General features: G+C 45.7%; 4 protein-coding genes across 4 annotated transcripts; 2 read left to right on the top strand and 2 right to left on the bottom strand.

Annotated features, from left to right (window-relative positions):
• Nucleotides 1-156: 156 nt before the first annotated feature.
• Nucleotides 157-822, bottom strand: L203_105586 (uncharacterized protein; the record flags this gene model as incomplete). The annotated part of the gene is made up of 2 exons (XM_066214953.1): nucleotides 157-222; nucleotides 268-822. The coding sequence occupies 2 exons, from the start codon at nucleotides 820-822 to the stop codon at nucleotides 157-159; spliced, it is 621 nt and encodes a 206-aa protein (XP_066071050.1).
• Nucleotides 823-3,515: 2,693 nt separating this feature from the next.
• L203_105585 (uncharacterized protein) lies at nucleotides 3,516-4,471 on the top strand (the record flags this gene model as incomplete). Its single annotated transcript, XM_066214952.1, has 4 exons — nucleotides 3,516-3,525; nucleotides 3,572-3,638; nucleotides 3,692-3,785; nucleotides 3,857-4,471. The coding sequence occupies 4 exons, from the start codon at nucleotides 3,516-3,518 to the stop codon at nucleotides 4,469-4,471; spliced, it is 786 nt and encodes a 261-aa protein (XP_066071049.1).
• Nucleotides 4,472-4,634: 163 nt separating this feature from the next.
• Nucleotides 4,635-6,485, bottom strand: L203_105584 (uncharacterized protein; the record flags this gene model as incomplete). The annotated part of the gene is made up of 14 exons (XM_066214951.1): nucleotides 4,635-4,649; nucleotides 4,701-4,771; nucleotides 4,834-5,024; nucleotides 5,094-5,292; nucleotides 5,356-5,387; nucleotides 5,441-5,499; nucleotides 5,557-5,661; nucleotides 5,717-5,848; nucleotides 5,904-5,958; nucleotides 6,066-6,146; nucleotides 6,198-6,213; nucleotides 6,288-6,298; nucleotides 6,345-6,387; nucleotides 6,458-6,485. The coding sequence occupies 14 exons, from the start codon at nucleotides 6,483-6,485 to the stop codon at nucleotides 4,635-4,637; spliced, it is 1,038 nt and encodes a 345-aa protein (XP_066071048.1).
• Nucleotides 6,486-8,591: 2,106 nt separating this feature from the next.
• Nucleotides 8,592-12,256, top strand: L203_105583 (uncharacterized protein; the record flags this gene model as incomplete). Its single annotated transcript, XM_066214950.1, has 6 exons — nucleotides 8,592-9,411; nucleotides 9,458-9,629; nucleotides 9,677-10,670; nucleotides 10,719-11,515; nucleotides 11,566-11,920; nucleotides 11,990-12,256. 6 exons carry the CDS (start codon nucleotides 8,592-8,594, stop codon nucleotides 12,254-12,256), a joined length of 3,405 nt encoding a protein of 1,134 aa, XP_066071047.1.
• Nucleotides 12,257-12,261: the final 5 nt, after the last annotated feature.

The following is a 12,261-nucleotide window of genomic DNA, read 5'->3' as shown; positions in this document are numbered from 1 at the left end:
GCATAAAGTATGTATAGATCGAATGTGATGTACATGGCGCTTGTATGAGAACGAGCGAGCTAATAATACAAGGCAGTTTGATTGGCCGGCTGTACAACTTTTATCTTATTGTATAGTTAGAAGATTCGAAAACTTGAGTTGCTGTGACGGAATACCCTATTCCAAATCATCCTCCCAATTTATGCCTCCCCAATCCCTCTTGAGAACATCTTCATATGATAGCTATATAGTGTCAGAGGACATTCGTACACTAACCCGTCAACTCACATTGGTGTGTCTCATAGTCACCAAACCATTCTTCAAATGTCCCAGCACAATTGTCTTACTCAGCGTCATCGAGTAGTTGTTCCACTCTCCAATGTTCCACCGGTCATAGTAATAGTATGGCCAGAACGACGAAGTAGGAAAGATGAATTGTTCCAAGACTTGAGACATTGTGTGATAGCTACGTGTGATTCCACTTTGATTGCTAGAGAGAGGCGGGCGCTCCAAAGGTTCAGCCACGCCTTTGTGGCTGTCACGCAGAGACGGTTGCGAGGCGTGAGCAGTACGTTTGACCATCTTGCGGAGCAGAGTCGACGGTTGAGTTGTAGATGCTTGTTGAGCGTGTGAGTAAGCCCTTGCCAGAGAGCCGAGACGGTGAGCGAGAGCAAAGGTAAACAGGGTAAGTAAGAGTATAGCCAAGTTTCTGCCGTCCTGTAGTAGCCGTGCTTGCAGATATCTTATGCCAACGTGCCAGCTTTTGGGTGAGATGAATGTGAAGTGAAAACGAATTCTTTCTGATATAAATTGTGTTAGTTTTACCACATGGTGGTTTTTCATTCTGGATCAGTTTTGAATTGAAAAATGAAGAAAGAAAAAGATAATCCTGGGGCTTATATATTCAGTTGTTTGGTGCCTGGATATGTGTCCGTGCACGCCGCGGTCATTGGAAAGTGGCTGACGTGGAATAAACAATATATGAGTTTGGAAAAAGCTGGTTCTATGTTGAAGATTGTAGATGAATTCCATCAGGTTTTGCAATTTGCTGCATATCTTTTGTCGGTACTCTGCAGCGCTGCACGCTTGACTGGGAAGAAGCGGATTGCGGCGGCTCACTGGTTTCTATAGAGAAGCCTTGAGAAGAGAAGGCCGTCGTAGAGTTCAGAATGGAGTTCTACTGATTCTTCCGTAGTATTGACAGTAATGACTTGATCCTAGAGCAGCACATTGGAGAACACGTTTAAGGAGAAAACTGTAGGGTTTTTGGTAATGGTAAGAGGTTCTAGAGTATTATGACAGACTGCGTTTGGCTATGACTTTGAAAGTAGCATCCAGGTAGTCTGGCAAATAGAGATAGTGATATGGATTTGGAGCGTCATTGATATTGACTTGTAATTGACGACATCTTGACTTCAATAGTTGAAATATCTTCCAAACTGAAGCTTACAGCTGCAAACACCTAAAGCTTTACTGATATGTCTTGTTTATAGTGATCTTGAGTGTAGATGGTTTCTTGAATCTTGCAACACCAGATTGACGCATGAGTATCGTGTACAGCTCATTCTTCAAACAAGCAAACATACTTAATTATGTTTGTCTTGTCAGCGCTATCGGCTATTTGCGAGCAAGAAGCCTATCAGTTCAGTATCTTCCCTAGTTACCAGTGCACATTCGTGTCGGTTTCTGAAGAGAGCCAGCGTCCACTTTGGATACACAGTCTTCCATAACCTCTCCGTCAGCATCTTCACAACCACGTGATACCCAAATAGCACAAGGCACTGCAAAGCTAGGGTTTTGACCAATATATGGCTAGATATTTCTGTGGGCTGTATGAATAATTAGCCTAAGCGAACAGCTGGAATTATTTTGTCCTCTGAGAGTATGATGGCCTTGACCTGACCATCAGGCCGAGTGTGGTTTGAATGTCAATCGTGCATGGCGAGCATAGCAATGATAGGGCCTGGCAGATGGCCACCTTTCTCTGTGGCGACCATTCCACTCTTGTTGGCTACGCCAAACTTAACCGGTGGGACTAACGGCGAACGGCGGGAAAGTAATGATGCATGCGGAGTACAGTGATGTGTAGCTCCGCTGTCGATTAAGAAACGATCACGAGACTTGTAAAGGGAGTTATCGGAGATGCATGATATACAAAAGTTTTCGTCGGTACGAGACTTAGTATGATTGACTTCATGTTGCTTGTCTCTGTCTCTACGACCTCTCCCTTTTATATTCTTCTCTGGACATTCACGTTTGATATGTCCAACTTTGCCGCATTTGAAGCATTCAGCTTTCTTCAACCATCCCTCTTCTCGTTGTTTCTTCTTTCCTTCCTTCTCGCCCCTCTTCTGCGTTCCCCGCTTAAAAGCATTGACTTCTTGAACATTCTCCTCTGGCTCATCTTTCTCGTCCATCTCGTTTTGGTATGCCCGTCGTAGTTCTGTCCAGGTCTGCTTTTCGGGTGCAGAATTCATATAAAAACCTTTCATCATTTTGAAATCTGATGGCAGTGTGTCTAAAAACCATGTTGCCCTTGTCTGATTGGCTAGCTTTCCGTTCGCGAAATCGCAACCCGCATCTACAGCTTCGAGGAACATCTTACTGTACTTCTTGAGATGATCATTCATCTCGTCCGCTGTTGGGTTTCTTCGTAAGCGAAGGTTCCTAAGCTTTCGCTCAATCTTTAATTGATGCTCCCTGGTTTCTATTCGCATGTCTATCTTGAGAAGAGTCCACATCTCCAATGCTGACTTCATTGGACGGATGTTTAGTAACATTTCTTCATCGATAGTTGAATAGATAACTCCTTGAGCGATCTGTTCCCTGTTCCTCCAATTAGCCCATTTGTCCTCGTCCCTATAATCCAATTCTTCGCCTCCAATTGTCTCGGTTGGAGTTGGTACTGCTGAACCAGCCCTCACCGATCGAGGGATTGGCACATTACTGGCAGTGACCAGCTGGCGAAATGGCTCTACATCGGTCCCCTCAATTATCCCAATACAGCCCCTGATCAGGAGGTAGTTCTCGACAGCCAATTTCCACTCGTGATAGTTGCGAATGCCTACGAGTTTGGGGATCTTGACGATACCCATAAAACATTCGGACATTGTAAAATCGTGAGGGTCGTGTACGGGATATAGATGATATATCCAGATCTTGCGAAAACACTAATGGTTAAGACTTCTGGCTTTTGATATTTGGGAAATCACTCGTGTGTATAGATGCATTTACTAAAGATTGATAGATATATGAAATACCATATTATGCGAGACACCATAGTCTGCGGAATATCCTAATGCCATGTAATGCCGATAGTGGCGGTATAATCATATTATCAACAGATGTGAAGGATAAACGTGGAGGCGGTGGTGTGGAGGCTTAGCTCGAGATTATTTCGACAAGGTCGTGATTAATTCGGTTGATGCCACAAAATCATTCCATGTCGTTTGATCTATTGTTGTTTACGCTTTTATACTTTTGTTCTTATCTTCATATCAAATCCAAAACTTGAATCGTATCTTTGAGCCGGCATCATGTCATCATGTATGTATAACATTTCAAGGTCGAGCGAGCTGACAGACCAGCCTAGATCGTCGTTTTGGCCGGTTCGCAAGCTCGACCACTACCGAAAGCCATCAACGGCAACTTGCAGCCCCGTCAGTAGCTGCATTTACTTTGTCAATAATACTAACTAGTATGGCCAATGCAGTGTCAACAAATGGAAGAGAGAATGGGTTACGCCTGAGGGACTCCCTGCGGAGAGTTCTTACAAGATATTTAAATGGATCCAGACAGATGTCAAGGTTGGTTTTTTTTTTTCGCTTGCAGCATGCATATTTCTCATATCGCTGATTTAAAAATATCTTCAATAAAGGCTCAGTTTACAGGTGCTGAAATGCAAGATTACACTACTCCCGCACCAGACGGTAACGGCGATGACGAAGATGAAGACCGAGAAGTCAATGAAGATGATGAGGGTGGAGATGATGCAGGAGATGAAGGCGCTGCTGAGACCGAGGGCGCTGAAGGAGAAGCTGAAGGCGGGGCGGTTGAGCCGCCATCACAGTTGAAACCACAGGTCCTAGCAAAGACAGAGGAGGGGACGCGTCTGTCTGTTAAGCAAGATGGATTCAAGCCAGAAGCCGATAATCAGCCTCAGACAGCGCCGGCTACCGTAGCTGACTCCACGATTGAAGCTCCTATCTTGCCCAGTCACATGGTTCCATCTAATAGTGTCGAAATTCACAATATAGCTGTCGGATCCGCGGAACTTGGTGAAGATGATTTAGCCCTACAGCATGGAGTGAAGGTTGAAATGGGGAATCCTGAGGATGAGGCGTTAAAGGTGACGGGATATGATACTCATATGGAGGTTGAAGAACCAATCGAAAAGGATGAGGGACTCGTCATGGGGGAGATGGAGCCGCCTGTACCAGCGATGGGTATTGAAGGTCAAGATAAGCCAGTTGAAACTGAAGATTCTTCTTGATTCATGGGGAACTGAGTCTCATACATGCATTTGTACTTTGTCTGATATGGGCGAGAAGGGTGCATAAACGACACTTGTTTCCAACCAATATCAAGCAAAGAGCTCATAAGTCATTCAAAACTACCACTACCTTTTTTGCTTTCGACGTGTTCCTTTGACTTGTTCATTCATGACCGGCCTACCCATATCAAGTTGGCAACTACCAAGTGCATCGTGATAGATGACTTACAATTGGTTGAGAGACATATTGGTCATCAATTGACTTGATTTCCTCGTCCGTCAACTTTATTTTGGTTGCAGCTATTCCAGAGTTTGGATAAGTCTCGTTTCAAATGATCTCAAAGAAATGAATGATTTCTTACCGAGAAGTTCTTTGAGTTTATCAAGATTTGATGTGCCCACAATTGGAGCGGTGATAAAGTCTTTGCTGAGTGACCAAGCAAGGGCGATCTGGGCCATGCTGACGCCGCGTTTCTTAGCAACTTGTTCAATAGCTTCGTTGACACGTTTTTTGCCCTCTGTAGGTGCAGCGAAGCCAGTATCCTCGTAATACCTGCCAGATACACACCGATCAGCCACCTTGTTTTTTGAAGAGAAACGGGCTAGGACAACAAGCACTGACTGGTCAGATTCGGTTCGGATTGATTTGTTCTCCCTCCAAGGTCTAGTCAAGAATCCTCTGCCAAGTGGAGACCAAGGAATGCAGCCGACACCAAACATTTTGAGAGTTGGCATCATTTCGCGCTCTTCCTCACGGTAAGAGGCATTGTAGAAGTTTTGCATAGAGATGAAGGGTGTGAGTTTGTTGTTGATTGCATAGTCTACAAATTGAGGTCAAAGACAATGATATCTAGAGGCGATACGTATGAACCAATTTGACTTACTTTGCATAGCGTGGAACTGGTATGCCCAACAGCTGTACAAGAAGTCAGCGCGACGATTAGTTATTTGTGTAAAAGAAGTACTTGCCTGGACATCCCAATGTACCTCACCCACCCCTTCTGTATCACATCATGTACCGCTTGCATCTATCAGATGGTTAGAAAGACAACCATTGGGGACCTCCGAGAGAAAGCAATACCTACAGTCTCCTCAATAGGAGTGTCGTAATCAAATCTGTGGCATTGGAGAACATCAATGTATTCCAAATCAAGTCTCTTGAGAGACGCTTGAACAGAGTCAAAAATGTGCTATGGGAATTTTGAATCAACTCCCATGGCACGATAAAAGGGCAAGGTTTCTTACCTTGCGGCTTAAACCATATTGGTTGACATAACCGCTCTGATCCAGCTCAGGAAATTCTGGAGCTCGCTTGTGGCTGCCGTGGGTAACAGGATTATATACCTTGGTGAGAATAACTACACTCTCTCGCGGACACTATGCGTTGTGTGTTAAGCCATACATTCTGTAATGTTTGAAAAGCAAGCCTTACGCCAATCGCTTTGATAGCCTTACCAAGAATCTCTTCAGAGGCACCGCAAGAATACCTGGATACATTAGGATATGTCCAAGTGTCAAAATCCAAAGAGATATCTTACATATTTGCAGTGCTAATAGTAGTTAGCGTTTATATTCAAAAGGCGAAGCAGCTTACTCAAAGGTGTTAATACCTTGTGAATAGGCGTATTTGATATGCTCAATACCTTCCTTCTCTCCAAGGATCCATTCAGACCATCTACAATGGCAAGGTGAGTTTCCATGATAACATCACTCGTTGTAAACTAACACTGGATCACCATACGCTACATATAGAACGTAATTGTCAGTCATGTCCTTTTATCTGCCTTCCAGCACTTGTTGAGATAGCTCTACTCACACAAGCATCCTCTGAAGAAGCATTAGCGATAAGATCTTGCAACAAATAAAATCTTACAGAATGATGCTGGAGACTTTCAACCCGCTCTTTCCCAGTCGGACTATCCATCAACCATTACAACGTTAGCACCATCCTGCCAACATTCCCCGTGAGCGCACCAGCGCACTCACCATACTTTACTTGGCTTTCGACAGACATATAAAGTTGCGATTAGTACGTATAAAAGTAAGAGAAATGAAAGATACATAATGGCCAAGTTTACTCTTTTTATATCAATTAGGGTAGCCAATTCTGCTGCCCAAGAGGCGGAAGCAAATATTGTACGTACAATACTACCAGATCCGGTAATTTCTGAGATTTACAGATGAACAGCCGATTACGCCTGTTTGTTTATAACGCCTTGTTGTACATTTACATTTCTTCTCTCAGAGATCAGCTACAGACATGCCGGAAGCATCAGCAAGCTCAGCTCAGCCAGCCAACTCGAGCAGTAACCCTAGACCGCCACCACGCCGCCGCACTGCAGAGATATCAGCCGCTCCTTCGCTCCCATCTTATCCTCAAGCTTCTGGTATGTCAATGGGTCCTCATGCTTCTATTCAGCCAGGACCGGCCCAAATACCAGCCAGGACATAACCAACAGCTTCTTTGAACCCCTAGGGCCGTCGATTTTGGCTCGACATTCGGAAGGACTGGGACAATGACGCTACATTCGACTCAAAGTCGTCTTTCGAGCTTCTACTCGACTGGCTGAGCCTTCCAGACAACTGGCAACGCTTTTCAGCTGGTCTAGACGGCTGCTCAGCCGTGGAGGCTCCCAAACAATGCTCCACATGGCTTGCAAGCAACTTCTGCCCCACCAAGAGGACGCCACAGACTTGTAAGAGGAAGGTGAGCCATTATCAGCCCTTTAAGTGCATTCTTTGGACTGACGCATGACACAATTCTTCAGCTAAATGAGATGCATGATGCATTCTCCAAAGCTGACGACTATCGCAATGGTACTGGCGAAGGTGATGGTCAATATCAGATCAATAAGGCTCGAGAAGACGACGAGCGCACAAGAATCAAAGAGAGTGTTGATAGTGAGCCCTTTCCTATCTACTTTTGTCATTAACACTATGAACCACTCTGTCTCTCCTATACAGAGCTTGTGTTTCCCTGCAGACCACTGTCAGCGGTTATACCCTGGCTTCTTTCGCCTAGGACTCGATTACAAAGAGGGGGACTTTGGCTAGCGATGCTACCGCGACGACTCGACGTTATCAGCCAATCCTGCGTTTACAGGCTTCGAGCAAGGTTTACATGCTCGAAAAGCCCAAAGAGATGCTGCTTTTACGGACGAAACAACACCTGCAGCCCTAGAAGATTAAGAAGCCGTGGTAACGGACAAGCTTTGAGAGTCTGAAGCCCATGAAGGAGGTGTAGGCGAGTCCGCTCATGCTGAGGAAAACGATAGCCGTTACTCAGAGCCAGAGAATGGTTCCTGTATGTCTTGGGCCGCTCTAGATAGCGATGCGAGCAGCTCCCGGCGAAGACGTACTAGACGAAGGATGAAGCGACGGACCACTTTAAGATGCCGATATGGGAAGTATTTGGCAATGCCATATTCGATTTTTCGTATCAAACGTTGGCGGTCATTGTACCTGGGCATACTGGTAAAGTACTATGCAGTCAGCTGGTTTGTAATAAGAGATATGAAGAAACGCAGCAAGTATAAATTCAAGACGATTGAGATGAGCACCGTGTACACAGTGTCTTCACAGCTATGACTTGATCCCGCAGATGATCACGTGACATTTCTCAAGAGGGTAGTCAATTCTGATGTACAATATGCAATTGGACAGGTTTAGAATTGGCTACCCTAAATTTGAGTTATTACAGGTGATAATAACATAATTGTAACTAAACTTATTCTGATATTTATACGTGGAACCCGAACAACCTCTTAATCCTATATAATACCGATAGTGGCGGCACTATCACTGACACTAAATGATAAAGTGAAAGCAAAGGCCGGGGTGGAGGTGGAGGTGGAGGCCTCTACCAACATTATGTAATATCTCTCCTACATTTATATATAACAGGCCAGTCTCTTTTCTCTTTCTCTCTTTTCATCTTGAACAATGTTCAATTATGCAAAAGACATAAAATGCATGTAGGAAATGCTATGCAGCAGCTAAATGGGTTGAAACGACGGCAATAGACACCTCATGGATGAGCGCAACAGATTGGTTGGACGGAAGTAGATAAGATTGGAACTTTCGGAATTTTGTTTTCTCATTTTATTTTATCTTTCAAACAATGAGCAATTCTTTTGCTTCTTCTTCACGACTCTCAAAGTCTCCTCCAAAAGCCTCAGCCCCTACTCCAAAGCATGCCAAACACGGACGCTCCAAGTCAGGTCTGCCTCAACCCAAGATTCTCCCTTTTCCAGATCTTCCAGAGTTGAGGTCCAAGGATAGTAGTAGGGCAAACTCTCCTCTGGCAACCCCTTCGGGGGATCGTCTTGAAGTAACTTTTGATCAACTAATCATGGCCAGAGGAGGATTGTCTGATGGCGGCGGGCACGGCTGGCATCGTTCTTCTGGTTCAGGCGGTCGCACCACGCCAGTTTTAGTAGCGGCGCCGTCAGCGGTAAGCAATCTCGGAGGGACAACATCGCCAACCGTGCCCTCGCCGCTGGCAACTGCGACTCTCCTCAGAGCGAGGGCTCTGACGGCGCCGACGAGAGCGGAAGCAAGGACTGGCGAGAGGCCTCCGCCTTTTCCGTCGCCTGTCTCACCACAAGAATCAAGATCATCTCCGAGGGCGTCCATGTCGACGCCATCTGTCGCTCTTGCAGCTCCTATCCTGATGCCGCCTGCTTCCAGCGCTACTCTATCCGCGGCATCAGTCAAAGTGTCACACACTAACGATGATGTACCTCAGCAGGCGCAGAGATCGTCGTTGACTTCCAATACATTAATGCCCACAGCGGCAGTGCTCCCAATATCATCCGTCCAACCTATCACTAACCATTTGCACAAGTCGTTCTTGGAAGGAACTTGTGCCGATGTCAGGCTGATTGTCAAAAGGTGGGGCGTCTGCTACCATGTGCACAAGATGATTCTTTCACAGACCAGTGAGTTGGACGGAATGAATCGCCAGGCCCACGTTGATGGACTTAGGCTTCTTCAGCTCACTTTTTCTTGGAGGATTCTCGGAAGGAATTACGTGCTTGAAACCTGCATACAAAGGCAAGGGAAAGGCAAGGGCCGATACACTACCTTCTGATGATTGGACTGGAGAAGAAGTTGAGTTGCAATTCGATGATCCAAACATCACTAGGGCAGCATTTGAGTGAGTGAGCGTCTGAAATACCAGATGGAAGTCTCATTACAAGATAGGATATCACTCTCGAGACTCTACTCCCCTTATCCTTCACTACATTATCCCACTGTGCTTTTGCCAACCTCCACCCATCCATTAACACCCGCTTTTCCAAACATCACTTCTCATCCCCCATACAATTCTATGCAATCCCCGCCCAACACTCATCTTACCACGCCGCGTCTGCTCTTGTCTCTCCTAGCGACCACAATCTATCTCGGCCACGGTAATCTACTTCGCGAAGTGCTGGCAATGATTTTAAGAACTATAGGACCCATGACTGTGAATCAATACCTGGCTTTTGCCGTTGGCGATGGAATTGGTGCAGAGGAATGGGAAGAACAGGATGAAGAAGGCGCAAAATCGTTGCAAAACTTTGCAAGGTCCTTACCCAGTGGCCATTCGACCAACTGTTCCAGTACACCTTTGCCAGAAGAAGACGAAGAAAAAGAGTCATCTCGTGGCATTTATCGTTCTCGACTATCTTCCGATTCTGAAACCAAAGTTGGACATCAAGATTTGTCAATTCATCTCAACGGCAAACCTCATCTTGCCAGCTCTCATTCTTGTTCTATGCGTACAGATGAGAATGATGGACAATACTCCTTGCAGTCTGCTGATGCTCGGTCTCTTCCTCATTTTTATGGTGTGGTAGGCAATAAGATTGGAGAAGCTTGTGTTTGCTGGTTGGCGCGATGGGGCGTGGACCTTCTTTGTGCTGAAGTAGAGACGCCCGGTTGTGCTTATCGCATTTGGGCTCACCGCGGTTTACCTGCTCGATTTGTCCGTGCGCTCTTGAGCTCTGATTACTTCTTCATCAGTAATGAAATGGAGAGATATTTGATGACGAGGCATGTACTTGAGCTTCGCAGAAGAGGATGGGAGGATGAGATGGAGGGAAGGGGCGATCTGTCATTAGGTGAAGAGTACGAGCAAGGGTGGGAGGAATGGGAGGAAGATGAGCGAGAGATTCAAATGGTGTTTGCAGAGGGTATCAGATATTGTCATATGGTAAGCCTTCGTCGTATCGTGGCTGCCCTGTTGATTGACATCACAAAGACCTTTGACAACCTTTCTACCATTGCTTCCAATATCGATTCACAGACCAACCTTCCTTACGCGCCGCTTTCTGTCCTTCAAGCTGCTCATTGGTCAGCTGCAGACCTCAAAGCCAGAGTTACTGCTCATGAAAAAGCAGACATAATCAACAATAACAGCGAGAAAGATGAACTTGGTTTGACTCAATCTACATCTGTCATAGTAGAAACTATCCGTCGCCGTCGCCGGCCTAAACCACGCAGCAGGGTTCCAAGTCCTGCTGCTTCGTGGGGCCCTTTGACATCCTCTTCTATGCCCCTATCTACTCCATCAGCTGCTACATTTGATACCGTCCAATTATCTCTTGACTCCCTCTCACAATGTGTATGGTACCCAATACCATCTGACGAAACGCATCGAATGGGCGCTAGTGGTCTTCTATCTGCTAATGCATCAGCTGTTAATGCTGTTGCTGGTATCGCTGGAGTTCCTAATTTTGGTCCAGATTTAATAGATGCTGTTCCGCAAGAAAGTGTTCTTTCTTCCATGGCCAGAGTGCCTCATGGTGAAAAAAACTTGTTTGGTTTAATCAATGGAAAAGCCACTGGTTCTGAGATTGAGGAAAAATGGGATAGTGAAGTAGGCGGGTTTGGTCTGTTGAATCTAGGGCTTGGCCTGAGCAACAACATAAAAGAACAAAAATGGACCAACATCGAGCCGTTCAGATTCTCTGTTGAATTCTGGGATGTGGACAAGTTGGGCGAAAAAGAAAGATATTACTCTGCCACCCACTTCTATGCTGGATCGCTGTTCAATTGGTTTATCTTCTCCTTTTCTTTATCTCTGTATGCTGATTTTGCCGTGATAGCTATATACAAATGATCAAGCGTAAAGAAAAAGGTGTGCAACTTGGCATCTATCTTCATCGTCAGTCTCCCAATGATTCTTTTCCGTTACCTTCCGCTCCCCAAACAGCCAATGACAATCACCTTGCATCTCTCCTACGAGCCCTGGCAACCCTGCCCACCCCTATTACTACCCCTGCTTCACCAACTATACGTGGACAGACTCTTGCGCCGTCGTCTGTCATTCCTGGTAGTCCTACCAGAAGCAACTCTCTGGCAATGGTTGGGGATCAAAACGAGTCGTCGCGCACAGGAAGTAATCCTAGTCACTCTTCAGCTATGGATGTGCCGTACCATGATACCAGAAACGTCACTAAGGTATGTCGTCTTTTCGCGTCTATAGCATACTGACTTGGAATTGTTGTGTACTCATGCTTGAGAGTTTAGGCGTTCTTCTCCATCAGTTGCGCTTCTGCGTTAGGTACAGCCCTGATCCGATTCACTTCTGGCCCAGATTCATTTGCTCATTCCCAGTCATGGGGCTGGAAATCTTCTGCTCTCAAGTCAGAGGAATATCTCTTTGCACCGCCTGCAACAGAAACAAAGGAGGATCTTGAGGAAGGCGTGATGGGCTGGACTGGGGAGATTGATACTAGTTCTGTTGGAAACGGTAGGTGTACGTTGAGAGCTATGGTTGTCGTTGGTGTTGTGTAGATATC

Source organism: Cryptococcus depauperatus, chromosome 7 (assembly GCF_001720195.1).
Source record: "Cryptococcus depauperatus CBS 7841 chromosome 7, complete sequence".
NCBI classification, from domain to species: domain Eukaryota; kingdom Fungi; phylum Basidiomycota; class Tremellomycetes; order Tremellales; family Cryptococcaceae; genus Cryptococcus; species Cryptococcus depauperatus.
Note: the sequence above shows the minus strand (reverse complement) of the source record. Positions and strands in the feature narration are given on the sequence as shown.